This window comes from Camelus bactrianus, chromosome 15, assembly GCF_048773025.1.
Source record: "Camelus bactrianus isolate YW-2024 breed Bactrian camel chromosome 15, ASM4877302v1, whole genome shotgun sequence".
NCBI classification, from domain to species: Eukaryota; Metazoa; Chordata; class Mammalia; order Artiodactyla; family Camelidae; genus Camelus; species Camelus bactrianus.
Genome location: NC_133553.1, coordinates 40,383,015 through 40,410,431, shown reverse-complemented (window position 1 = coordinate 40,410,431; position 27,417 = coordinate 40,383,015). Strand labels below are relative to the sequence as shown.

At 40.8% G+C, this 27,417-nt stretch overlaps 2 protein-coding genes across 8 annotated transcripts in view; one reads left to right on the top strand and one right to left on the bottom strand.

Annotated features, from left to right (window-relative positions):
* Positions 1-7,909, top strand: part of DHX57 (DExH-box helicase 57) — a 45,570-nt gene extending 37,661 nt beyond the window's left edge. For 2 of the 4 annotated variants that reach the window (XM_074378744.1, XM_010967673.3), the window contains exons 22-24: positions 1,888-2,022; positions 5,197-5,397; positions 7,209-7,909. In XM_074378744.1, the coding sequence (XP_074234845.1) occupies positions 1,888-2,022; positions 5,197-5,397; positions 7,209-7,352 (480 nt within the window). In that variant the 3' untranslated portion in view covers positions 7,353-7,909. The other 2 variants (XR_012511875.1, XM_074378746.1) reach the window with 2 other exon arrangements.
* On the bottom strand, positions 1,968-24,973 carry GEMIN6 (gem nuclear organelle associated protein 6). Of its 4 annotated transcripts, XR_012511876.1 has the most exons (4): positions 24,135-24,273; positions 7,385-7,496; positions 5,221-5,419; positions 1,968-2,105 (listed from the first exon to the last, which is right to left on the bottom strand). XR_012511876.1 is itself a non-coding variant. In XM_010967674.3 (3 exons), exons 2-3 carry the CDS (start codon positions 24,257-24,259, stop codon positions 21,638-21,640), a joined length of 501 nt encoding a protein of 166 aa, XP_010965976.1. In that variant the 5' UTR covers positions 24,260-24,272; positions 24,859-24,973; the 3' UTR covers positions 21,243-21,637. The 4 variants fall into 4 exon arrangements, 3 of the variants coding, with proteins under 3 accessions (XP_010965976.1, XP_045360732.1, XP_045360731.1); XM_010967674.3 differs by lacking the exons at positions 1,968-2,105; positions 5,221-5,419; positions 7,385-7,496 and adding exons at positions 21,243-22,013; positions 24,859-24,973 and having other exon boundaries at positions 24,135-24,272; XM_045504776.2 differs by lacking the exons at positions 1,968-2,105; positions 5,221-5,419; positions 7,385-7,496 and adding exons at positions 21,243-22,013; positions 24,859-24,947 and having other exon boundaries at positions 24,135-24,268.
* Between the last annotated feature and the right edge of the window lie 2,444 nt (positions 24,974-27,417).

Below are 27,417 nucleotides of genomic sequence, written 5' to 3'. Positions count from 1 at the left end.
TAAGACATGCACATTGATCATCTTAAAGATATATACACACACACAACCTGTTAAACTTAGTACACATTTTCAATCCTTCAGTTCTCCAGTGTGTTTAGACACATCATTCAAGAACACATTTATTATATAAAATGAGGTGCCTCTGTAATCCTTCTGACGTATGACACTCCAGAAATTAAAGTGGACCAATGTCACTCTGTCAGCCAGTCTGTGCATAACTAACCCTCTGTGTTAGATAGAAACTTGATTCTACTGCAGTTTCCCTTATGCCCTCTACTCCAGATGAGAAATAAATAAGAACAAAATCCAACAAGTCAGCGTTTTACCATGGGACCACCTGTGACTCCCCCCTCTTCTGGAAACCCTACCTGAATGTGCTGTTAGACTTCTACCTGAGTTTTATCCAGTCCTTGTCAAACTTAGAATTTGAGTTTGTCAGAGTACTGAATCACTTAATTTTCTGTTAAGTGCTCAGTTGACATCTGATTCATTTATGGCTTATTTTTCCTTAGTACTTGTATGCTTTTTAAACCATTTGAAATTTACTTTAAAAAACTATTTGGAGCAAAAGTATGGAGACAAAAAATTAGGGGGTGGGGGGATGAATAAGCAGAACACATAAGATTTTTAGGGCAGTAAAAATACTCTGCATGACACCATAATAATGGATACATGCCACGCACTTGCCCAAACCCATAGACTATACAACAACACAAGTGAACCTGAGTGTCAGGTATGGACTTGGGTAGCTGTGGTGTGACAGGTCTTAAAAAATTATAATACTGGTGCTGCCATAAGTCCCCCAAAATAATACTGTCACTGTTGGTAAGAATATAACTTGATCTACCCTTTCTAGGTAGCAGTTTCACTTCTAAGGATTTATTACTCGGAAATAATGCATATATACATAAAGATACAGCTAGGAGAATGTTTGCAAGTATAAACAGCACTTGAATGAACAATCTAAAATTCCAATAATAGGGAATTTATTGGTTAAATTTATATATCATTACAATGAAGTACTATATAGCCATTGAGAATTGTGGTTTTAGGAAAAAATTTAGCATGGAAAAATGTTAAATACTAAGTTTAAAAAGATTATAGAAAATGATCCTATATTAATTTTAATATATATTTATATTGTGTTTGAGTTTCTCCATTTCTATATATAAATATAAGTCTAACAGAAAACTAAAATACTTATCAGACATTAATGTTGGTTATTTCTTAATCATGTGATTACAAGAGATCTGTATTTTTTCCCTTTTTTTCCATCAAAGTATAGTTGATTTACAAGACTGTGTTACTTTCAGGTGTATAGCAAAGTGGATCAGTTATATTTTTTCAGAATATAGTTTATTACAGTTATGTTTTTTCAGATTTTCCATTGTAGGTTATTACAAGATACTGACTATTGTTCCCTGTGTTATACAATACCAAAAAGTTATTTTCTACAGTAAACATGTAGATGTGTGTGTGCGCATAAACTTCATTTATTAAAAATGAAACAGTGTTAATTCATATAATTTTTTCCATTATTTTGAAAGAAATTCATTTGGAAATACTGGACTGGGATTTTCAGCAGATTCCAGTGTTGCCAGCTGGATTTCTTCACCTGATAATCAGTGTAGACCTGAAATATTCCACATGGTTTCTCCCCCACATGGCTAGTGTGTGGTACAGTCACCCAGAGCTACTCACCTACGCCCACAGTTCTTCCTGGATAAAAAAAGAAAAAAAAATTCCACTTAACTGCTTTCAAAAGGAAACTAGGTGAGAAAGGGAAGAAACAGGAAAGGCATTCAAATAAGACTGGTTTTGTGTCAAGGGATATCCTACAACGGAGATACGTACACACATCTGTTTTTACAAATACCTGTTGTTTAGGTGAAAAGCCCAGAAGGGAAGTTTCAAAAGACCAGTACTGGAGCTGTCAGAATGCAACCAAAATCAGATGAGCTGAAGTTTGTCACCAAGAACGATGGATATGTACACATTCACCCTTCATCAGTGAACTACCAGGTCAGGACAGCTGGGTACACTTACATCAGGTTCCACACTCAGAGATTCAGCCGACAACGGATCGTGAAGTACTGTAGTATTTACTGTTGAAAAAAAAATCCCAGTATAAGTGCAGTTCAAATCCATGTTGTTCACGGGTCAACTGTATTTAGGTCCTGGGGTGAGAAACAGCCCCTTCAGTTCAGCCAAACCCTGTTCTATCACTCGCTGACCCAGGCGGCACCACTGACTCGGGGAAGGCTGAATAAGCACAGACTTACTAGAAACTGAACTACTAAGTCTGCTCTCAGATACAAAATTGTTTCTTTGCAGTGGCGATTTAAGAGGCCCCAATGTAGCCATCGTTGCGTCTGCACTCTAAAAGGTGGTGCCTGTACATGCTGATCTGCTCTCGCTCTTCCTTCAGCCCATTGCTGGGAGGCTTCTGCCCCCACACCTCCATTAAACTCATCAAAAGTCATAAATAACCTGTTTGTCAAATCTAGGGAACGATTCCTGGGTTCTCATCATTCTTGACGCATGTAGTATTTGACATTGCCGGCTTCCCTACCTCTCTACGCTCTTTGACGGTTTTTTGCTTCCAAAAATGGCTTTCTTCTCTCTGATCATCCCCCTCTGTCTCCTGTACTAGAGTCTCTTCCCATGCTCTAAGGTAGTGGTTCTGTCCGTGTCCTTGTCCACATCCTTATCTTCTCACTGTCATGTACAGTCTTCCTGAGCCACCAGAGCACAGTGTGTTCTAACTGCCACCTCCATGCTGACAGACCCCACATCTCTCTCTCTGGTCCTGGGCTCTGAGCTCTCTTGCTAGAAATCACCTGGATACCCTCTGGAGTCACCTCAAACTCAAAAGCTGGAAAAGCAAACTTACTGTCTCCTAATTCACTCTTTGTGTGTTCTCTGTCTTGGTGAAATGGCACCATCCAGATTGGAACCCTGGAGCCACACAGAGCCTGCTGCTTCTCTCCTGACACCAGTTTAGTTGGTCACCAGGTCCCAGCAGTTCCCCCTTTTTCCACGTCTCTCAGACGTGCCTACTCCCCTTGTCCCCACTGCTGTTTCCTCAGTTCAAACCCCAAACATCTGTCTCTCACCTGAAGTACTAATCTTACTTCTGGTGCTTTCTTTCTCCAACCTTTTACACTACTGCCAGAATCATCTCTACAAAACATACATTTGATCACATCACGCCCTTGCTTAAAACTCTTCGAATGTGGCAGCTACTGCAGACTCTCACGTGACCCTTCACGTCTAGCCCCTTCTTAGACCACATCTCCCCCCAACCTCCTCCTTCTGTCATTCTTTATGCTCCAGCAGTACCAGACAACCAACCGTGCCCTCAGATGCCGTGACACAGGACACACTGTCCCCTAGGCCTGGAATGGCGTGCTCATTCCCCAGCAGGCACCTACTTATCCTTCAGGCTTCCATTAACCACTACTTCCCCAGTGACCCTCTCTGTCTGAGTTGCTCCCACTTCTGTTCCCACCGTACAATGTGCATTTGTCCACTGTTGCACTTACCACATTATTTTACAGTTTATGGTATGTCTCATTCTTGGAGTTGTGAAATTCCTGAGGACAGAAGTTGAATTTTATTCATTTCTACATTCTTGATGTCTACCATGGAGCCTAGGTGTCATAGCTGAAAGCAGATGCTCAGTAAAGCTTTGGGGAGAGATGAAGGAGAAAAAGAGGAAAGGATGGAGGAAGAGAGTTAGAAGTGTTAGGGCTGGTCAACCCCTGGAACTATTGACTAAAGTGTCAGCAAAGCGTGAAAAAAATCTCCTTAAGCTCAGAAGAGTTTGAGGACCAGGAGGTCACCTGCCCACTCAGCTGCATGCGCTCTTAGGAACCAGGGGCCTGAGTTAACCTCCACACCTCCTCTCCCTTGTTTCCATGACATTTCTGCAATGAGTCCAAATCCTTCCTGCCTCCATCAGTCTGCTAGCACCTCCTCTGTGCCAGGTGTCGCTGAAGGCCAGGAAGAGAGCGGAGCTTGGGGAGACGAGCTCTTTGCCCTCAGGGAGCTTACTTTCTAGTGGGGAAGTCAGGCAAGAGACAAGTCATGTCAGGTTAATGACAGATTTTATGAAGAAAATAAGACAGTAAGGTTGAGTATGACAGGAGAGGGGCTTTTTTTTTTAAACTTATTTAACTATAGTTGACTTACAGTATCGTGTTAAGTTTCAGGTGTACAGCTACAGATTCTTTTCCATTATAGGTCATCACAAGATATTGACTGTATTTCCCTGTGCTATACAGTAAATCCTTGTTTATCTGTTTTATAACAGTGGTGTAGATCTGTTAATCCTAATGGAAACTCTTAATTGATCCCTCCCCCTTCCCAAGAGGGGCTGTTTTCCATAGAGTGGTCAGGGAAGACCTCTGAGAAAACAACAGATCCTAGATGAGATGAAAGGCAAGCCATGCAGATGTCGAAAGAGAACATCCCAAGCAGAGGAGATGAGCGCGAAGTCTAAGGGATGGGCACGTTGAGTATGCTCCGGGAAACGCAGGAAGGCGGCCAGTACACACAGAGGGGGAGGGTTGGGGGTGCAAGTGGTAGGTGAGTTGGGACCAGCAGGCAGGGGAAGGTTGCATAGGACCTTGTAATCCATGGTCAGGATTTGAGATCTTACCCTTGGGAAATCTCTAGAGGGTTTGGAGCCCTAACTGGACTTGTTTTTAAAAGGTCACTGTGGCCACTGTGTAGAGAAGAGACCGAAGATGCGAAAGGGCAAGTACGTAGGCAGCCGTTGCAGTGACCTCTGCGAGGTGAAGTGGTTTGTACAAGGCGGTAGCTGTAGAGGTGGTAAGAATGTCAGTTCATCGTGCCTTTTGAAAGCAGAAGCCTTAGTGATGAGAGAGGTGGAGTGAGGGAAAGAACAGTCAAGGATGGTTCGTAAGTTCAGGGCTTGAGCAACTGGGTAAGTGGGAGTGTCATTTACTGAGACAGTGAACGCTGCAAGGAGGGGAATGTCAAGAATTTTGAGAGGCTTGTTATATGTCCAGATGGAGACCGAGTGGGCAGTTGCATATATGAGTCTTGAGCTCAGGGGAAAGGTACAGGCTGAAGATAATCTGGGGAGTCACTGGACAGGTGATAGTTAAATCCTTGGGACTGGTAGAGTTCCCCTTATGTTGTCAGTGACATCACTGCCCTATGTTCCAGGTCAGGCACTTTGACAGCCCCTACCTGGTGTACCACGAGAAGATCAAAACGAGTCGGGTGTTCATCCGAGACTGCAGCATGGTGTCTGTGTACCCACTGGTCTTGTTTGGAGGAGGCCAAGTGCATGTGCAGCTTCAAAGGGGAGAGTTCGTTGTCTCCTTGGATGATGGTTGGATCCGTTTTGCAGCTGCTTCTCATCAGGTAGGAGATAACGAAGTCTGTCCTGTGAGGTTCAGGAAAGGTTTAAGGCAGAAGCTGTCAGTGAGGTGTTGGAGCTTACTAACTGTTATACAAATATATGTTCAAAGAAAAATCAAAATAGAGATGAGCAAAAATAGATCATCCTGATTCCACAACTACCATTTAAAAAATTAAAGATAATGGTTCTGAATTTTTTTTTTACTCTCAGGTCTCAATTATTCACTGTATGGAATCTTGAGAAAACATTTAAGGGGGGTGTATATTTTTAAGAACTAAAAACTCATTTTAACATTTACAGCTGTCAGAAATCTATTGCAAGAAGCAGAAATACCATCTCAGAACATTAACGGGAATTTATTGGTGTATGTAACTAAAGTCTGAGAGCAGCACAGTCCAATAGAATTATGTGTGCCACATATGTAATTTTTTTTATGTTTTGTGTTAGGGGGAGGTAATTAGGTTTGTTTTTAATTTTTTTGGGGGGAGAGGAGATTAATTAGGTTTGTTTATTTTTAACAGAGTTGGGGGTTGAACCCAGGACCTCATTCATGCTAAGCACCCACTCTACTGAGCTATACCCTCGCCCCCACATATGTAATTTTCTTTTTTTTTTTGATGGGGGGAGGTAATTATGTTTGTTTATTTTTACAGGAGGTACTGGGGATTGAACCCAGGACCTTGTGTATGCTAAGCCTGCTTAGCTGAGCTTATACCCTCCCTCCTCCACATATGTAATTTTAATTGTTCTAGTAGCCTCATTTAAAAAAATTAATTGGTCAAATTAATTTTAATATATTTAGCCTAAAACATCTAAAAAGGTTTAATTTTTTAATAGATTACATGTTGAGAGTTTTTTTTGCATTTTTTTTTACACTAAGTCTTCAAAATCTGGTGTGTATTTTATACTCAGAGTACATCTCAGTTTGGACCAGCCACATTTCATGAGGTCATGAGATCAGCCACCTGGGACTAGTGGCTGCCATATTGGAAAGTATAGGTCAGGAGGGCCAGGGGGGTTGGTTTGATTCAGCCGCTTAACAGTGAAAGGCTGGCTGGCTGACCTTGTGGTAGCAGGACGGCTGTAGTAGCTCCTGGCCTCTCATCCGAGCAGCATACTGTCCAAAAAGGGAGACAATGCTTCTTTCCTAAAAGCTCCAGCAAACCTGCTCTTCTTAACCAGTTCCTGTGGCTGAAGGAATGTCATAGGCTCTGAGGCCTGGATCACCTGAATCTGGCACATGGCATGAGCTTGTTTGATTTAGATCAGAGTCCACACTGCAGGGTTGTCAAACAGTGCAGGAGGAACCAAACAGACATTGGCAAGACATCCACGTGCCACTCCATCAGCATAAGCAAAATGCCATAAAAAACTGTGGAGCTATCTCCCAGCCCCACCCCACCCACAAAAGCATAAAAATTCCAAAGTTTAAGAGATTTGTTTAATATCCACCATTTTTAATTCTCTATTTTCCTGCTTCTCCTCTCAGAGCAAATTATACAAGTTCACCAAGCTTTAATACGGAGAACACTATATAAAAGCTGTATTTCCGGATTTAATCTTGTCTTTAAATGAGATGTGATACAGCAGCCTTTTTATAATGGACCCCATTTAGTATATTACAGAGCTGACAGTAAATGTTATAACTGCATCAAAAAATTTTAGAAGCACTTTTAGAAAAAGTTTTGCTTTCCCAATGGAATTAAAATAGCAGAAATCTAGAATAATGATAATCGTAACTAGAGAATTTCCTTTAATAATCTTTCCTCCCTTGTTGGTCCAAGCACTGCTTACATTGCAACTTTCATTTTAGGTGGCTGAATTAGTAAAGGAACTTCGCTGTGAACTTGACCAGCTCCTCCAGGATAAGATAAAAAACCCAAGCATAGATCTGTGTACCTGTCCCCGCGGGTCTCGGATCATCAGCACGATTGTGAAACTTGTCACCACGCAATAGAGACCAGTCTTGGGAGAGTGCCTGCTCCTCACCTGGGAAGTAACAGCAGCACCTCTACCTCGAACCACAGCTCAGCTCGGTGCTGGGGCTGGCGCTGGGGAGGGATCCCAGCGTGCGCTGCGAGTCAGCCGAGGCGACGCACACCTGTAGGGGAATGTTCCAGACTAAGTATTCCTAACAAAGCAGAAGGAACTCCCAGCACAATCTGGAGTGTCAATGTGAGACAGTCCGAAAACCAACTTGCCTGTCTTTTTCTGGGACCGTCCTGGAATGAAGTTCACAACACAAAAGTGAATATTTAATACAATTCTGTTTTCATCTATCTATGTATTATTTTTCTCCTGCTTTTTACTGGGGTGAGATGTGAGGCATGAGGAAAAATACGAATTGTTTTTTCTGTCATAAAGGCTTAACTAAGAAGTCAACAGAGAAGGGAAAAAATCATGTGAGCAAGAAAAATTGAAATTTCATTTTCGGCTGTAGGCTATTACATAAACTTCATTTGTGAGGGATTTTTATTTTTACTCATTAAAGGTCAGCTTAAAAAAAACAAACAATGAGCTCTTATTTGTTGTTAAAATGTGAGCTGGTTTTACCCATTACACGCTTAACTCTTAAAAGCAGAAGCCTGGGTATTTCCATTCTTTTAGGTTTTCCATTTAGGAATCTTACTCTGTCTTATGAACTCACCTGAGTCTAATGGCCACATGTCACGTTACACAAAAGGGAATTTTAATGGTATTCTCAGAACAGAGTTGGCATGGTTGAGGTAGAAAAGGTTGCCATGCTAGTGTCAGGTTTACAGCCATAAAAATACCTTCCATGAGACTGCTTATTTTCAGCCACCACTTAGGTTAATGAGGCACTACTGGCATTTTGAAAAAAAAAATATTAATGCATTTACACTTTCCCTGGACATTTATCAGCGTGGCCAAGAAGAATCCCAAAGAGCTGAGTAGAAAAAAAGTCTCTTATTCATTTGGCTGTCAGAGTCACTTCCGGTTTCACACTATAGGTTGAATTCACACTAATTCAACAAAACCACCTCAGTGGAAGATGTTTATTTTATGTTTTCAGGAAAGCTCCGAGGCAGTCTAAGATGGTCCAAGATGGTCGTTATCAAGTGTGTTGAAGCTTTAGTGCACTTGAAGATCTTAGGCTCTAAGCAGTATTTTTAAAGGCATTAATTCATGTCATCCCCTTAAATAAAAACATACGCATAGCACCCACAGTCTCCCAGTGCTGACTTGCCACTGAAACAAGGCTCACGTTACAGACCAGATGAGGCTGGGACATCTAGGAGACGTGGAGAAAACGGCGCTAACTCACTGAAAAATTTTTTTAAAACCAGCTTTGACTCCTGGTGCTCCAGCGGAGCCCGTGCTGCCTGCCCCAGCTAGAGGCATCTGCCCACGTGGGCCCGCAGCCCCAGACGCACGTTCCCAGCAGCGCGCACAGCTGCGGGGTGGTGAATAACGACACTTGCCAGTCGGAGTGCTGAGTAACTGTCCCTCAGGGAAGCCGTGCTTGGGCTGGTTCCTTGCAGCCACGTACAAACGCGCACGTCCAGTCATTCTGTTGATGTCCCAGAGTGTGAAAAAGGGTGGGAAGCCTCGACTGAAGGCATTCAGGAGAAAATCCTCACCACCACCCCCCCACAAAAAACTAAACTTTTTAGGCTCATTAAAATTATGAAATAAGAAATGAAACAGGATTACCCGTTTGTAATTAAAGTTAAAATAGTGTCATAATTCAAGGTGAGAGTGGGTTTCTCAGCCCCAACAAGCTGGTCAGGACTTACTGTTAATTTTATGGAGAACTCTCTACTTTCTTAAGTATGTTTTACTCTTACTGGAATCTAGTTAGGGAACCATATTAATGAAGTACTTGCTACAAAATTAAATACAATACAAAACAGTACAGACTCATTGGGACGTTCTCAGGAAATGAGAATAGCTCAACATTTCTTACAGAGGTGGTCAGGTTGATAAAATACTAGCTTCGTCTTCTTCCTGCTTGCGTTCCATATCTGATTATGACACCTCGATCTCCCTGTCAAGGACTGGACTTTGGTCTTTATCCTCCCATTCTATTATCTGAGCAGTTTAAGTAACAGAACAAAGCGTGCAGCCTGGGAATCTGTAGGCATATGGGATGTGCTTTTTTTTTTTCCTTCCTAAGCAATGGTTTTGAGTATGTCCCTAAGAGGTTATCATAAGATCTTGTGAAAGTCCTTTGGAAAATTAAAATACAGTAAATGTAAGTAAATTAGGACTGAGGGTCTGGTTTTCAGATGCAGCCCAGACTGGCTCTGTAGGGTCAGCCACTCTGTGTTGTGCTCTCTCAACTGCTGGGCTGAGAGTTGGTGAGCTCAGGCTCTGTACCCAGAGGGAGCCTTAAGGGTGTCACCCATTTGCCACATAATAGTGGATTCCTGGGGTCAGCAGAGGACGCTCACACCACACTATGCTTCAACAGGCCTAAGCAGAGGCTGCCTCTTTCCTGTAAATTACACTAGAATTACGAACGATTCCTAGGGTTTATTTTCCTCCAGATGCAGGTAGAAAGTCTGCTTATAATAAATACACTGTGAGCTCTTTTCAGAAATTAAAGCTTGATATGAATCCGTGTCAATCAATATTTGAGTGCTCATAGTACAGAGGGCCTCAGGTAGAAACAGACAGTGCAATTAACTATCACAGCAATAGTTTCAGATCGTTCCAGAGTCTAAAACTGCACTGACCTTGTGAACAGTTAACCACAGTGAGTCATTAGCACGGACAGACTTTTCTTGCCATTGCTAAGTTATCACCCCCAAATGGCATAGTGAAGAGACTAGTCTTAAATAGGATCTGTAGCCAATCACTAATCCTTAAGGTGCTTTTAAAATCTTAGGTGTTTTCATCATTTGTTTTATCGAAGAGCAGAAAAAGGTTTTTGGAAAATATGAACCATCAGGAAGGAGTGGAATCAATGTTTTCTAAAGATACAGGACAGCAACCCAAACATGAAGTTTTTCCCACAGACAGTCCATCCTCTGCCCCATCTTTGCCCGATTTGGGCCAGCCCCAGGTCTCCGCCCGAGGCAGTGCAAACCCAGCTGCTTGCATAAACAAGCCAGAACACAGTGCCCAAGAGAGAGCTATGAGGATGGCTTGAATCAATTGACTAGAGGTCTTTTCACCTCCATTTCAACTTTTTAGTGAAGAAACAAATGCCACAGAACCAGTGCGAGAGGTTTGTTTGGAAAAGCAACTACCCAGGGGTGGCCTTGGAAATTCAGCCCAAACTCATAACTACCTACAGTAAGAATCAGTGTTTAGAATGATGACCCTTACATACGACAAATATTGCTAAAAATGGCATAATAATGTAAAATAATTATATTAAAACATTTTCAACAGAAGCATTTTAAACACTGAGGTTCTTAAAAATCATTCCTTATGCAGAAAATGCAGTTACTGCTATCTCCTCCAACCTTTTACTGAAAATGGCCTGGAAGGAGTTAATTTTCCTTCCACGCTGAATGATCTTTATAAAGAAGAGATTATCCATGGCTGTTTTTTCCTACAACAATTAAAGACAGGATGACTTAGCCAGAAAGACCCATTTACTTCTTGAGAGTCTCCATTTAATAAATTTTGTCTCATTCCAACCTTGGTTTCCAAATGTGTTATAACAATAGTGTCTGTTAACCTTTCAAGTAAAACTTTGTCCATAGAGGTTGATTAACTCTAACAAATACAAGACCTTACATACAAAAACTAAAGACATTTTCTCACAGGAGAAAATGTAGTTATTGTTGGTTTTAAACCAGTGGTTCTCAACTGGGGGCAATTTTGCCCACCAGGAGACATTTGGCAGTATTTGGAGATGTCACGGGAGTCGGGGAGGGTTAGAGGCCAGGAGTGCTGCTAACCATCCTACAATGCACAGGACGGTCCAGGAAAAAAATGATCATTCAGTCCACAATGTCCATAGTGCCAAGGTAGAGAGAAGCTACCTGTCTAAACAAATGATAGGTGACCACTTATAAAGTCTAACTACTAGTCAGATATAAATTAGACCCATAGTTGAGTTTAAAAATCTAAGTACATGTGGGCTAACAAAAGCAAAACCTCTGCCAAATCAACTCTAATAAACATGTACTGTGTGAGTAAGAGCTTAGGAGTACATTGTTATGAACAGAGTATTTGAGAATTTGAGGAAAATATGGGCAAATGGGAAAAGCCATGCACAGATGGGTAGGGATAGCTTTACTTTAAAAACATGTTCTACTGTCATTTTTTTTATCACTTATTTTGAAAAAGCAAGTCAAAACATGCTCTTTGAAAATATGACTGGTATATGGCGTTAATACCGCTAACACTTCCCACTGCAAAACTCAAGTTCTCACACTTGGGCCCACGTTAAGATGTTTAAAACACACACACACATCCTTGCTTTATCTTTGTGCTATTTGAACAGAGTCCAACTTAGTAGAGTTTGGCCAATAAGCTAAAACACAAACAGGGTTAATACAAAGGGGATGGGCGTATACAGCACTACAGGTGTACAACTGTAAAATGTTTAAATCTAACATGAAGTCTAATTAGGAACTATAATTTCTATGCTCAGTATCCCTTCTCCCATAGTTTGAACTGGAAAAAAAAATGTTTGTCTTAGGACTTGACTATTAGATTACCAGACTGAATGTCAAAAATGTGTTATGTTCTTCAGAAGACAGATGTCTTTACAAATCCAAGGCTGTACTATACCATGGGCACTAAGGGACTAGCCCCTATGATTCCACGAATCCACTAATTATAGACCCAGCACAAAACAATCCATAATTATAGACATTTCCATTAATGCTGCTCTTCTGCTTGAAATTCACCTGTGTACTTTCCTATTAAAACTCCAGCTGTCCCCATTATTTCTAGTCCATAAATCTTTATACTATCCTTTTCTATGGTAAGCATGGCTAAGATTGGATTAATTGAAGCATGCAATCTGATTAGTTAACAAGAAGGCCGATTGTCCACTTTAAAACTAATGTGTGCTACGTAGCTAGTTTGAGACCCATATTGGGGTTACAGAAATTCCTCCCACATTCACGCTCATTAATTTCAATATAATCAACTTGTTATTTTAATCGGGTACTGTGTGCCAGTCACCTTAGGAACTCAAGATACAAAGATAAACAGGGACACAGGAGAAACAAGGCAAGAGAGAAATAAAGTTTACTGGAATAAATTCAGTCAGGAACAGAATTTACCCCCTGCAAAGCCTCTGAAGGTTCTAAGGAGACTGGATGCCTAATGTTGAAATTAAAAGAAAGGATACTAATGGCTTCTACTAAGCCTCTTAATGGGAATTCTGCTTTTCATGACTCTCATTTGTTCAGCAATTAGGTGTGCCTCTTTAAACCTTGTGAGCAACTTCTGCATATAACCAAAGCTGTAGGGAATATATTTATGGCCTAATCTCTCTTCAGAATGTATTTGGGTAATGTGAAGCAAAGTGAGAGGAACTCAAAAGTGTGTGTGTGATAAATTAGTTCAACAAGACCATGGGATACAAGATCAATATGCAAAACTTACTTCTATATACGAACGACCAATAATTCAGGAATGAAATTAAAAAACAATTCCATTCAGAATAGCATTAAAAAATTAAATAGCATTAAAAATACTTAGGAATAAATTAAGCAAAAGCAGTATAAAACCTGTACATTGATGACCGTAAAACACTGTTGTAAGAAAATTAAAGATCTAAGTAAACTAAGAGACATTCCAAGTTCATGGAATGGAAAACTCAGTATTACTAAGATAACAACTCTCCTCAAACTGATCTATAGATTCAACCCAGTCCTTATCAAATCCTCATGGGTGGCTTTTTTTCCCCAGAAATTGACAACCTCATTCAAAATTTGTATGGCAATGCAAAGGAGCCAGAAGAGTCAAACAATCTTTAAAATGAACAAAATTTGAGGACTTATAGATATCAAATCTTATTGTAATGCTATAATAGTTAATACAGTGTGTTACTAACATAAGGACTCACAAATGGATCAATGGAACACAACTGTTAAGCCCAGACATAAACCTTTACAATTTATCATCAACTGATTTCCAACAAAAGTGCCCAGGCAATTCAATGGAGAAAGAAATCTTTCAACAAATGGTAATGGAATAATTGGATCTCCACATGTAAAAACATTAACTTAGACCTTTACCTCAGAGCAGACACAAAAATTATCAAAATAGAGCATAAATCGAAGTTTAAGAGCAAATGAAAACACTTAAAAAAAAAAGAGATAATCTTTGTGACTGTGGGTTAGACAAAGAATTCTTGGCTATGACACCAAAAACATGATCCATAAAAGAAAATTGATAAATCGTACTTAATTTTAAAAATTTCTTCACTTCAAAAATATCATTAAGAACATTCAAGACAAGCCACAGATGGGGAGAAAATATTTACAAATCATTTATCTGATAAAGCACCTGTATATAGAATATATGAAGAACACTTACAACTCAATTAGATAACTCAGGTTTTCAAATGGGCAAAAATTTGAGTAAACATTTCACTGAAGATACACAAATGGCTTAACAAGCACACAAGCAACACGCAACATCATTAGTCATTAGCGAAATGCAAATTAAAACCAACATCATATGCCTCCCGATATGACGTACTGAGAACACACTATCATTTCCAGGGTATTCCTACCCCAAAAATGCACACTGAATTGAATCATAGGGAAACAAACAAACCCAAATTGAGGGGCATTCCACAAGAAAACTGGCCTGTATTCAAAAATGTCAATGTCATGAAAGTCAAAGACTGAGGAACTACTCCAGAGTGAAGGGAACTAAAAGGATATGACAACCGAATGCAACACGTGATCCAAATTAAAGTCTTTTTTGGCACAGCGGACATTGAGACAGTGGGTGAAATCTGGATGATGTCTGTATTAAACCACAGTAGTATATCAATGTTAGTTTCCTGATTTTGATAACTGTATTTTGGTTATTTAAGAAAATGTCCTCATATTTCCATTGTGTCCATGATTTATTCTCAAACAGTTCAGGGAGAAAAATGAACACACATACACATGCACAGAAAATACAAGTGTGGTAAATGTTAACACTTGCTGGATAAAGGATATATGGCAATTCTTTGTCCTGTTTATGCAAATTTTCTGTAAATCTGAAATTATGTCAAAGTTAGAAGAAATGCATGTATCACTAGTTGCTTACTTACATAAATCCACATGAGTAAAATTTAGAAACATAAACAGATATGACATGATGGGAATATGGAGAAAATAACTTCTTTAAAAAATGAAGATTTTTTTAAATGAAGATATGAATCAAACAGTTCCCATACTGGGAATAAAGACACATGGGGAAATGCTAATAAATACAAATTAAATCAAATTTTAAAACACCATTTTATATTCAGTCATAAAATTTAAACAAAACAGTAATACTCTAAGGGTGTGATGAAATTAGCATACATTTATTACTCTTGTCAATGTAAAGCAGCACAAACTACTTAAAAAGGGAAAAACCAACATGTGTTCATACTCTTTGACATAGTACTTTCATTTCTATACACTTTAGTTTAATAGTAGCAATAAAGACATATTCATGAAGATATTCTTTGCACTGTTATCTATGATAGCATTAATAAAGAAGGCAGGAAAAACTGTTGGAGGTGATGGTTATGTTTAGGCATAGATTGTAGTGATGGTTTCATGAGTGTATACTTATCTCCAAACTCATCATGTTATATACACTAAGTATGTAGTTTTTTGTATGTTATTCATATCTCAGTAAAGTGGTTTAAGAAAAATCATATTTGTCAGTAGAAACAATTAATTATGTGTAATTATAGACCTTCACTGCTCTGATTTCTCCCAAAATTATAGTAATCCTTAGCCTCGACCCTAACATTCTAGAAATCTATTTCAAGCAGCATCATGAAAATTCCACCAGTTCTCAAATAAAACAATTGTCAAGGTTTTACATGCTCTTCAACAAGTGGTGTTTGGAAAACTGAACAGCAGCATATAAATCAATGAAGTTAGAACACTCCCTCATACCATACACAAAATAAACTCAAAATGGCTTAAAGACTCAAAATGCTTAAAGACTTAAATATAAGACAAGACATGATAAACCTCCTAGAAGAAAACATTGGCAAACATTCTCTGACATAAATCTTAGCAATGTTCTCCTAGGGCAATAGAAATAAAAGCAAAAATTAACAAATGAGACCTAATTAAACTTATAAGCTTTTGCACAGCAAAGGGAACCATAAGTAAAACAAAATGACAACCTACGGAATGGGAGAAAATATTTGCAAGTGATGCAACTGACAAAGGTTTAATTTCCAGAATATATAAACAGCTCGTACAACTGAATAACAAAAAAAACAAACAACCCAATCCAAAAATGGGCAGAAGACTGAACAAGCAATTCTCCAATGAAGACATTCGAATGGCCAATAGGCACATGAAAAAATGCTCAATATCTCTAATTATCAGAGGAAATGCACATCAAAACTACAATGAGGTATCACCTCACACCAGTCAGAATGGCTATCATTAAAAAGTCCATGAACAATAAATGCTGAAGAGGGAGTGGAGAAAAGGGAACCCTCCTACATTGCTAATGGGAATGTAGTTTGGTGCAGCCATTATGGAAAACAGTATGGAGTTTCTCAAAGGACTAAAAATAGATTTACCATATGATCCAGCAATCCTACCCCTGGGCACATACCCAGAAGGAACTCTAATGCAAAAAGATACATGCACCCCAATGTTCACAGCAGCACTATATACAAATAGCCAAGACATGGAAGCAACCTAAATGTCCATTGACAGATGACTGGATAAAGAATTTGTGGTATATTTATATAATGGAATACTACTCAGCCATAAAAAAGAATAAAATAATGCCATTTGCAGCAACATGGATGGAGCTAGACATCATCATTCTAAGTGAAGTAAGCCAGAAAGAGAAAGAAAAATACCACATGATATCACTCATATGTAGAATCTAAAAAAAAAGAGAACACCAATGAACTCATCTATAAAACAGAAACAGACTCGCAGACATAGTAAACAATCTTACGGTTACTGGGGAGAGAGAGGTGGGAAGGGATAAATTTGGGAGTTTGAGATTTGCAAATGTTAGGCACTATATATAAAAACAGATTAAAAGAACAAATTTCTTCTGTACAGCACAGGGAACTATATTCAATATCTTGTAATAACCTTTAATGAAAAAGAATATGAAAATGAATATATGTATGTATGACTGGGACATTGTGCTGCACACCAGAAATTGACACATTGTAACTGACTATACTTCAATTTAAAAAATTGTCAAGGTTTTAAATTTTCATTAATAATTTTATTGAAAAAAAAATGGAAAAAATCTATTTCAGCCTTAACATCTTTAGGAGAAAGAGGAGAGATCTAGGAAAGCATGTGAACAATGGGATAGCAAGATGTAACACAAAAAATTGGCAACTTTGCTCCAAGGGGATCAAAAAATACGTCATAACGACCTTTTGTTCTGACAAGTATTTTTGACACCAACTGTGATCAAAGAGTTCCCTGGCTACCACCTCCAGCTGGCAGGGAGCAGAGCCAGCTTTGAGGAAAGATCTCCCTCCAGGAATCTGGAACCACAGGAGGGATCAGAAACAGGTGGGTTAAACTCCTGGGGAGAATCTTAGCTGAGGAACTGGCGGGCCCAGCGTCCTAAGCAGGCTGGTTTCCATGGCAGAGCCAGGTCATGGACTCTTTAGCACTCAGGTTTTATTCGCAAGGCAAATTGTTTAAACAATCAGAGGACCTATTGTCAAGAAAGTCCATCCCCGGCTCATTAGTCTGACAGCAAATAAATCTACCAACACCAACGCACCTGTCCCTGGGTCAAGGGATCAATCCTGACTGATGCCATGGATAATTTGCTACAGATCTTCCCTCCTCTCAAGGCCTCCCTCATTTTGTCGGAATCATTTCCACCTAATTTACTCTTATTCCCCTTCCCCTATTTGCTGTCTGAAGCCATGCAGGGCTTTGAAGGGGAGTCTTAGTCTCAAGGAGAAAGGCTACGGACTAAATTTTAATTTCAGGATCATGAAACTCAAGTTGTGAAGGAAGGACTTTCTGTTCCCCAAAGTTTTAAACTACTTTTGCAAGTGTGATCCAGGACAGGCAGCATTACCATTATTTGGGATTTTGTTATAAATGCAAGTTCCTGGCCCCTGACTGAATCACAGTACATTGCTGGGCCCTACTCCCAATTTGTGTTAACAAGCTCTCCAGCTGATTCTGATGTTTGTGAAATTGTGAGAAGCACTGGGCTACATCCTGTTACTAGACAACTGTGCAGGGAAGTAACTTAGCTACGTTATCAAACTGCTTTCAAAGACCCTCTAAAACTTGAATATTTTAAAACATTTCTCCCAAAAGGTACAAGAATTCTTTTTGTATGGATGAGAAGGGAAATACACAGGTCACACCTGCGTTGGGAAGTCCACCCTGACCCCTGGTGGCCCAGGCTAGCTCAAGGAGCTCCTAGGGCAAACTTTACTGTAAAGGGCCATATTTCTCTGTAGAGAATATAAACCACATAGTTCCTGTCAATACTCAACTGTGCCATTATGGCTCAAAAGCAGCCACAGATGATATACAAACCAGGGGGTACAGATGTGTTCCAATAAAACTTTAATACATGGAGGCAGCAGGCTGGACTTGTTCCAAGGGCCTGAAGTTTGCTAACCCCTGTTCTAGGGAGTAAGGGGTTCTAATCTGATGTGGGAACCCTGGGGTCAGTGTAGATGTGCCCCTGAAAAGACCTTGTTGGGCTGAACCCTTCAGGCCTGCAAGCCTTGTAGTTGCTCAGCTTCAAGTTCAAAGAAAAGAGCCCAGAAACAGCGACAGAGACATCAATGATTTAAAAGATGGGGGATCTTACACATCTGAAGCAAGGCCCTGGAGCAACACCCCACCATGTGTGTGGCAGACAGCGAGCAGGACATAGGAGCAGCCTCCACTACCCAGGGGAGGAGGCTACAATTTATAGGGGGAATTGACACCAGATTGGCCCATCAGTTACCAGGGAAACCAGCAGCTGAGGCAAGAGGCACGTCCCTCACAGCCCCTCAAGTTAACGACCATCACGAGGGCAGATGCTGCCCTTTAATAAACTGGTAGGTGGAGCCGCTCTGGCGTAAGGATTAGAACCATCACTGGCCAGGGCAGGGGGTGAGTGCGTTCATGTGAGCGAGGTGTCAGTGAAGCAGGGGCTGGTCGGCAAGGGGTGTACAAAGAGCAAGAGAACGGCCATCTTAAGTGCTCTGACCTACACTCCACCCCTACACACCCCACACGATCCTACACTCTGCACAACTCATAATCCTGGTCCATCCCTCTTTCGCGATGTCCCTGGGGTCAGGTATGCAGAGGTGCACTGCAACCCAAATACCACAAGTGCAATACAGACAACAAACAGCAGTTTAAAAGTATCAAGAGTGCAAGAGGCGAGCAACCTTTGGAGCCAGGTGCTTATTGGGTCAGTTTTGCACGGAAGTCCAGAGGAGGACGACAATGGCATCTCGCTGCAGACCCAGCCATCAACTCATTCACAATGAGGCCACTGTTGTCGCCCAGTCTGCGAACAGATTCCCTCCGCTCCAACTAAGGATGAAAGGTAAGACGTTTAACAGGCACAATACAGGGAAGACCGTGACCGTTAACGAAGACACAAGCAGAGACAGCATTCTAAGGTAATACCACCCCTGCTGGTGGTTTTTGTCCTGGCCTGCAGTACCGTACCGTCTACCCTCAGTCCCCACAGCCAGTGCCAAATACTGGCAAAGCAGTAAAACAAGACCATAGGGTTAATATAATGGTGTCTTTCTCCAGTAGGGGGCCCGGATTAATTACTTTCATAGTCTTAGGTAGAAGAAAGGTGAGATCTGTAATCCTATTCCCTACGGGCCAGCAAACCCAAACCAGTGGGGACTTACCTGCCAGACCCAGGGCCATTTTATGTGTTCCCCTGGGGGTGGATCCTGTGACAAGGGCAAAACCGAGTTATTGTCCTTACCGATAGTTGGCCATGGTCCTTTGGTGGTCAACAGTTGAACTCAGATGGTGTTGAATAGTGGCCTGTGTTAACATGGCGTAAGCACTGGGACAACTGCTCCTGGCATGTTCGGTTTTAGTTCATAGGGCTTAAGTGAGCCTCCTGATCCACACGTTGGGAGAGCCGCTTTCCCGTCTCAATTGTTGTTCAGCTAGTCCACCCTCTGAATTAGCCTGGCAGCAGTGGGGTCATAGGGTAGGTATAAATGCCAGTGTGTATCATTGTTATTGGCCCATTGCTGAACGTCATGGCCAGTAAAGTGGATTCCTTGGTCTCTATCGATGTCCACGGGGGCCCTATATGTCACCCACAGCTGTTCCAGACCCTGAATAGTGGTTTTTTGCATTGCCTTTTGCAGTGCCTTCCACCTGTTACAATGTATCATAGCCTGCCTATAGCTGCCTTTCCATCACACTATATTGCTGCTCTGCCCACTTCTGTAGCTGGGAACAGAAGCCCAAGGGTACTCTTATTTTGCTATTGCCACAGGTCCCAACCAAACCCTTCTGGGTAAATGGCTATGTCCAGTTCACAAGTCTGTCCTAAGTTAGTATCCCTAAAGCCTGTGTCTGTAATTGTTTAGGGGTGGTGGGTCGGGGGCACGTAGGTAATCTAGGTCCTTGCGTTTAGTCTGTATTCACCAGCCATCCCTGTGATGTCAGATGAGACACGAACATGGGGCTGTACTTTAGACTCTGAGTTAACAAGATATCACCAATATAATGGAAGAGAAAAACATCTTTTATGGTAGTCAGCTGCCACAGGGCTCCACATGCTGGCGGACAGCCACCTTGGGATCCCACCAACTTTCTGTTCCCTAGCCTTATGTCCCGACATCCAGTGCTCAAGGAGCTTCCTCGGCCCCGTGACTGGCTTGTCAATTGTTGGGCTGCACCCTGCAGGCCTGCGAGCCTTGTAGTTGCCCAGCCACGAGAGAAAAGAGCACGGAGACAGCAACAGAGACAACAGCTTACCAGACAGGGGATCTTACACGTCTGAAGCAAGGTCTTGGAGCAAAACACCATCTGGTGCAAGAGAGCAAAACATGGCAGCTACCTGGGGGGGTGGGGGGGAGCTACTATTTATAGGGGGAATTGGCATCAGGTTGGCTCATCAGTTACCAGGGAAACCAGCCTCACAGCACCTCAGGTTAATGACCATCACGAGGGCAGATGTTTCGTTTTAATAAACTAGCAGGTGGAGCCGATCTGGCCTAATGGGCCGAGGGCGGAGGGATGAGAACGTTCATGTGAGTAGCGCGTAGGTGAACCCATAACTGGTCGAGCAGGGGTGTACAAAGAGCAAGAGAACAGCCTTCTTGAGTGGCCCGACCACACAGACCCCCAAACGAACAATCTGAGGTGCCTCTGTAAGCCAGAAACCTCCCCAACCGGCTTCCAAGGGGTAGGATCAGGTGTACTGAAGCGTACTTCCTGCATTCTCTCCCCTCAGTGAAGCCTGACCCAGGGAGTGGAGACTGAAGGCAGAAAGCTCCGTGACCCGGAAGCCTGGGCTGAACCCACCAGGCAAAAGAACTGGGTTGAGCTCAGCAGTAGCAAGTCTGTCACACTGACATTCTTCCTCTGGAGACATTAGTCAGTGCTCACTTCTAAGGCTTTGAAAGTTGTAAGGCTTCTGTGTTAAGATTTTACCAATAATCAAAACTTTCAAGTTACAACAAAAGAAGTATATACTCTGTTTCAAGAACTATTTCATCACTACACCAAAAAAATAAAAAGTAAACATTTTAAAACAGACATATCTAATTAGTGCAAGGGACTTAACAAGACTGATTTTCCCTAAGCATTTTATATTGAATCTAATGCATGTTGCATCCTTTCCAAATACATTTCTTGCCTAACAAAAATGGAGGGGTAGCCCTATCAAGACTTGTAATTCTGATGTCCATTGTTTTGTTTTCTTGTGATGTGATCCTTGCCCAGTTCACTTATTAGCACTCATAATCCACTTCTTTGATTTTACCAAAAACAACAAAGTTAAAACTTGTACACACATACTTGTGTGCCTTTAAAGTCCTGTAATATGACAGAATTAACATTCAAAATGTTTTATGAATCAAAAAAATGAAGTCTTGCTTCAGTCAGTGTATCCGCAGTTCTTGGCCTCTCACTGGGAAGCTGTAAGATGTCCCTGAATAAGATCCTGAACACGGGACAAAATAATCTCATTAGAACTGTTGCAATTTTCTGAACCATATGGTGGGTCGATAGTCAAGACCCCAGCCACACAGAGAGTCTTTTGTGAATCCCCCTGTTCAGTGATGGGGATATGGTTCTTCTCCAGCCATTTCTTTAGGCTGTTCTTTCTCTTTTCCAGATCCTCAGGGCTGTATGCCTTGCAGTCTCCACACATGAACAAATTCATCAGCTTCTCTCTCACGGTATGGTCCCCTTCATTCACAATGTCAACAGTCTGCACAGCATGTCCCATAATCCCGGTCACAGACATACTGCCATCTTCAAGGATGTTCACGAGGACAACACTTTGGAGGAAAAGTAAGTTCAGAGCATAGTGCAAAAGAAAAACCTAAAGGCCCATAAAACTATGGAAGAAGCAATAAAATGAGAGGCGGCATCAACCCCCAACAGATCACTAGACTAATAGGGAATGCTCTTCCTCATTTTAAATTAATCCTCTCACCACCAAATGTTTTCACTTCTTTCATACAAATTCTCTGAGGGCCCTAAACATCTAAACCTTTTGTCCAGCCTAAAGCTAATCATTGTAGGATGCAGTTAAAGCATTACTTAGAGAGTTATAAATGCTTTAAATGTGTATTAGGAAATGAGACAGGGTACAGATTTAACTTTTAGAGTTAAAAAAAAAACAGCTGAGTAACTCCCCTTCAGAGCAGACCAAAGAAAATAACAAAGCACAAAATTAATGAAACAGAAAACAAGAGTCAATCAGGGGATCATCAGGCCAAAAGCCAGCTCTTTGAAAAAGACATAAAATTCACAAAACTTAGGCAGGAGTAATAAGAGAAAGAAGGCACATACAAATAATATGAGGAATAAGGCAGCAAAAATTAACTTTTAAAATATTAAGGACAAACTTACGCCAAAAATGTTGAAACTTACAATAGAAAATAGTCTTATAATCTTTAATAAAAACTGAATAACCAGTTTCAAATCTTCCCAAGGAGGGGGGAAAAAGACCCAGATAATTTTACCAGGAAGTTCTGTAACATTTTCAAGGATCACACATTTCTAATCCAACCAAATTCTCCTAGAGACTATAAAAGGGAGGCTATGCCTTTACTTATTTAATGAGGCTAATACAACCTCGATACTAAAAGCAGAAAAGGACAATATTAAAAAATAAAACTATAAGCTAATCTCACTCATGAATACAAATGCAAAAATCCTTAACTAAAATACAACATCATATGATATATAATATGTGATGCAATGTGATGAGAACCTCATTTCTGTGGTACTTTTCCCTAAAACCTATAAACTCAGTCTATTTATGAGACAACATCACACAAACCCAAATTGAGAGACATATAAAATACCTCACCAGTACTCCTGCAAAGTGTCAGTGTCATGAAAAACAAGCAAAGACTGAAAAACTGTAACAGATCAGAGGAGACTAAGGAGACATGACTATTAAATGTAATGTGTGATCTTGGATTGGCTCCTAGAACAGAAGAATGGCACTAGTGGGAAAACTGATAAAATCCAAATGACTGTAATTTAGTTAATATAAATGTTTAGTTTTGACACATGTTCGATGGTTGTGTAAGCTGAGGGACATTAGGGGAAGCTGGGTATATAGGTGGTCTCTGTACCTTCTTTGCAATTTTTCTGTAAATCTAAAATCATTTCAAAATAAAGTGTGTGTGTGCGTGTATCACCACCTTTAGTCTTGCAAAAAATAAATCTAATCCTAATCAAACTTCTAGATATGAATACTAGTATATAAGAAGTAGAGGGTAAAAGGACATGTTAAGGTGTACCATGACAATGCAATGAGCTAAATTCAGAGTGTGTTCGATTCTATAAGACAAATGACTTTGTTTCTTCAACAAATAGATGACATGGAAAATCAGAGAGGAAGTGCAGAGATATATTAAAATTCCTAAGAGACATATCAGCCAAATTGATAAAAAAGAATATAGAACGATACCTTTAAAGATATAAAAAGATATTTTGGATACAATCAGGAAAATCTGAACTCAGGCTAGGAATCAGCTAATGTTAAAGTTATTATTACATTTGTTACCTGTTATAATGGTATGGTTACATTTATTAGAGGTTACTTATCTGCTAGAGATATATTAAAGGATTTATGAACAATATTATGTCTGTAATTGGCTTTAATGTATTTGAAAGGGGAATAAGATTAGTGTTTATTATACTCTTCTATTCACATTTGTGTATTTTTGAAATTTTGCAGTAAAAATGTAAAAAAAGAAGCGTCCCATTTCTACGAACTTGGCTGGTCTGACAAATCTATAGTTAGAACAGCACTTAGATTCAAAGGAAATTAAATTCTTATGTGGGAATAATTAGCCGTTCATTTATCTGCTTTCTTAGTATGGATGTAACACATAGACAGTACAAAGGGGTGACTTCTAGGAAGCAGAACACATACTCACTTCGCAGAGACTGGGTCTGTGGTTAAAACCCATCCTTTATACTCCTTGTCACTGGCTGTCACTCTGACTTCTTTATAAGTGTACTCTTGCCATTCTAAGGGGCCTTTCTTCATCCATTCATTCATGGCTGCCACCTGGCTAGATAGAAAACAACCACCAATTCGGATTAATACATACGTTCCACACAAGCAAATGTTTTATCCCTAATCTCCACCCTAGAGGTAGAGAACACCTGAGATTTCCCTCAAGTTCCGAATCACGAAAACAGTTAAAACTTACTATTCAATCTTAAAGCCAAAAGGACACCGAGTCGCCGCGGGGCCCAGTCTGCGGTAACTCATCTGGTACACTTTTATTCCATCCCAATCCCATCCCAGATCGCCTTCACGACGGCTTCGATCTCCGGCTTACAGATTTAACTCTGCTCTCCTTCGATCAAAGGAACTCAAGCCACACCACTATTAGCCAAAACTGAAAAAGAAAACTCCTCTGATATCCACCCACTCCGTCTCTGGCTCTGTGTCTCCGCTAGACACTCCCGGGAGAGGCCCCTGGATCTGCAACAATGTCCTCTTAAAATTGGTTCGGAGGATACATAAACGAAGGCGCAGCAGCTAACGCTCTAGAGCTGATTCCCTGGCCTAATCCGCAGCCGCTGGATATTTAGGGTTGTACTCAAACCAAGTGATACTTTACGTCTAATCCTGACAAACGAGAAAAGTACCAGTTAAAGAGCCTAGCAGCGCCGGGCACTCAGCAACCACGCCGGGAGGAAGGAGCCTCTCGAGCCGAGCGCGCCGGGCTCCAGCATGCTTCGCGCCGTGTCGTCACTTCCTTCCCCCAGACGTCTCCGTTTTGTAGTCCCCGGCCGTGGTCACACCTAGAGGTCTGGGAGTCGCGGGGCGCGGAGTAACACAAGCAGGGTGCAGGATGCAGGGTGCGGGTTGCCGCTGAGACTGTTGTAGTAAAAATAATCTTCCTTGTTCGCTTGCCCCGCTCCCGCCTCCACTGCCACAGTGGACATTGTTTAATGCTAGAGGAAAGGCTAGTACCAGCTCCTCTTTGGATGTAGAAATGGAATTCCACTTTTGCCATGGATTCAAAACACATGATTCCCCAGGTAAATGCTAAAGCTCTAGGAGTGTGAGGTGATGGCTCCTTGGAGAAGAACACGGAGCCAACATATTTCTTATTTGGCCTATGTAACGCAATTAAGATGCCTGCTCCTTTGGGATGCTCCCTTGTTACAGTGCAGAAACTGGAAAGAAAAGCGCGGGGTTGGGTTGAATAAACGTCCCCATCCCCAAGTGAAAAAGTGCAAAAGATTTGCTTCCACCACAGATTTCTGGTCAGGTGCTTAGTTGGCTTCTGGCATGGAACAGAATTTTTCCCAGACTGTGATCCTGAACAATGGTACAAGGTGGTAAATGTTGAGTTCCTGCAAATGTGAGCAACCAAGGGAAATTTACAAAAACTGAGAGGACTATCAAACCGCGATGTAGAAAATACGGGTGGTAAAATTAGCTTTTCCCTTACTACTTGGGATTTGAGTTCCATATAATCTTTGAATAATATTACTTCTTAATGTCATCATTTCAAATAATCCTTCCCCAAACCTTCACTCATTGAATGATTGGTTGATTTATTAATGTGGCTTTTGTAGATTAAATTAGATTTTGACTGTTAAGTTCTGTAAATCTACAAAAAACTAATATAACCAAAGTATTATTATAGTGTGAAGGAAAATATTTGACCTCACAAAAATTCAGTCTAAAAGAGCTACAGGCAATCTGTGACAACTGGTCATTTGCATTTTAAGCCTTCTATCTATAGGGCAGGATGAAAGATTTTGGCCTTCGTTTTATATATATATATAATTCTACCGGTAGAAGCTAGCATAAAGCTTGTTAACCCTTTTAAAGCGATGAGTGAGACAGAGCCATTTCCCTCTCTTCTTTCCCCTATCCCTCTAGTCTCCTAACTAAACTAAAGGCTCATTTCCAATACCTGCTGATAAAAATCACTGACTTGTAACAGACTGAGCCCAGTTCATTACCATACACAAGTTCACAGAAAGGCCCTCTCCTGTAGCCTGTCCTCACTGAGTTTAACTGGTGTGGCACTTCCTTACCCTGGTCAACTCCTACCCTTGGTCCTGCTGGTGCCTCCTTCATACTCACTTGGTGTCCCTTTTCTCACCAACTGAAAAGTAGAGAGAACTAAACAAATGTAAGGCATGAAAGTTTAGAGTACTGCTCCTGTGTTGTTTCTTCTCAAATATGCCCAGGTAATAACTTCTCAAATATGCCCAGTACCTTTTATTTCCACTGAGTTCCTCTTACTCGATGAAGTAATCAATCTAAGTGGTAGGAATATACATGTTTTACATAGTTTATTTTTATTTGAAAAAAGAAGTGGAGTTAACTATTTTTATTTTTCCCTGGAATTGCTTTGGAACAAAATTCAGTACTGAGTTCCAACTCAGTAGTCCAGACAGGAAATAATAAACTCCTAGCCTGAGTTGATAGCAACGAAAATGAAAAAGAGAAAAAAACTTAGATTCAACAAATATTTCAAAGGAGAAATCAAAGGATTTAGTGATTGATTGTATTGGGGTAAGGGCATGTTGAGAAGAACGTTGACCCTAAGCCTCTAACAGAAATTCTCTTTGTCCTTTTATTCATTCATAACCCCTTCTTCCTCTTCATTTTTCCAGTATCTCAGGCCTGCAAATAGTTATCTACCAAATTAGTTAAGGAAATTTCATCATTAAATAAAAAATGCTTCAATAGAACTTTGTGCTTATGGCACAGGAAGGCAACAGTGAGGTACCTCCTCCAAGCTCTTATAAACCAACCCTCAACATTAAATGAGTGTGATCTGATTCATTTGCACAAAGAGACCATCTATAATCTGAGTAACCAAAGAATGTGGGAACAACCCATGCTCCAAACTAAGTGACCTGGTTGCACCCTCTGGAAGCAGGACTGGAATGGGACTATATTTTAGTAAATGGAACAATTATATTGTATCCTACTTGGACACTCAGTAATCCAGGGTTGGCAGAAGGCAAAGGAAAAAGGCCAGCAAGCAAAAGGTTGGGAGGTATTTATCAAAGACCCTGAATCTGGAAGGCAGGGACTTTCCAGAGATATATGCATATTGTGGGGAATGGATGATTCATGAAGTCTCACCCTGGCTGGCCTGGAATAGATATTCCTACAACTACCTGCCTCCTTATATTCTGCCTTGTGACTCTTCTACTGGTTTTCTAGGTGCACTG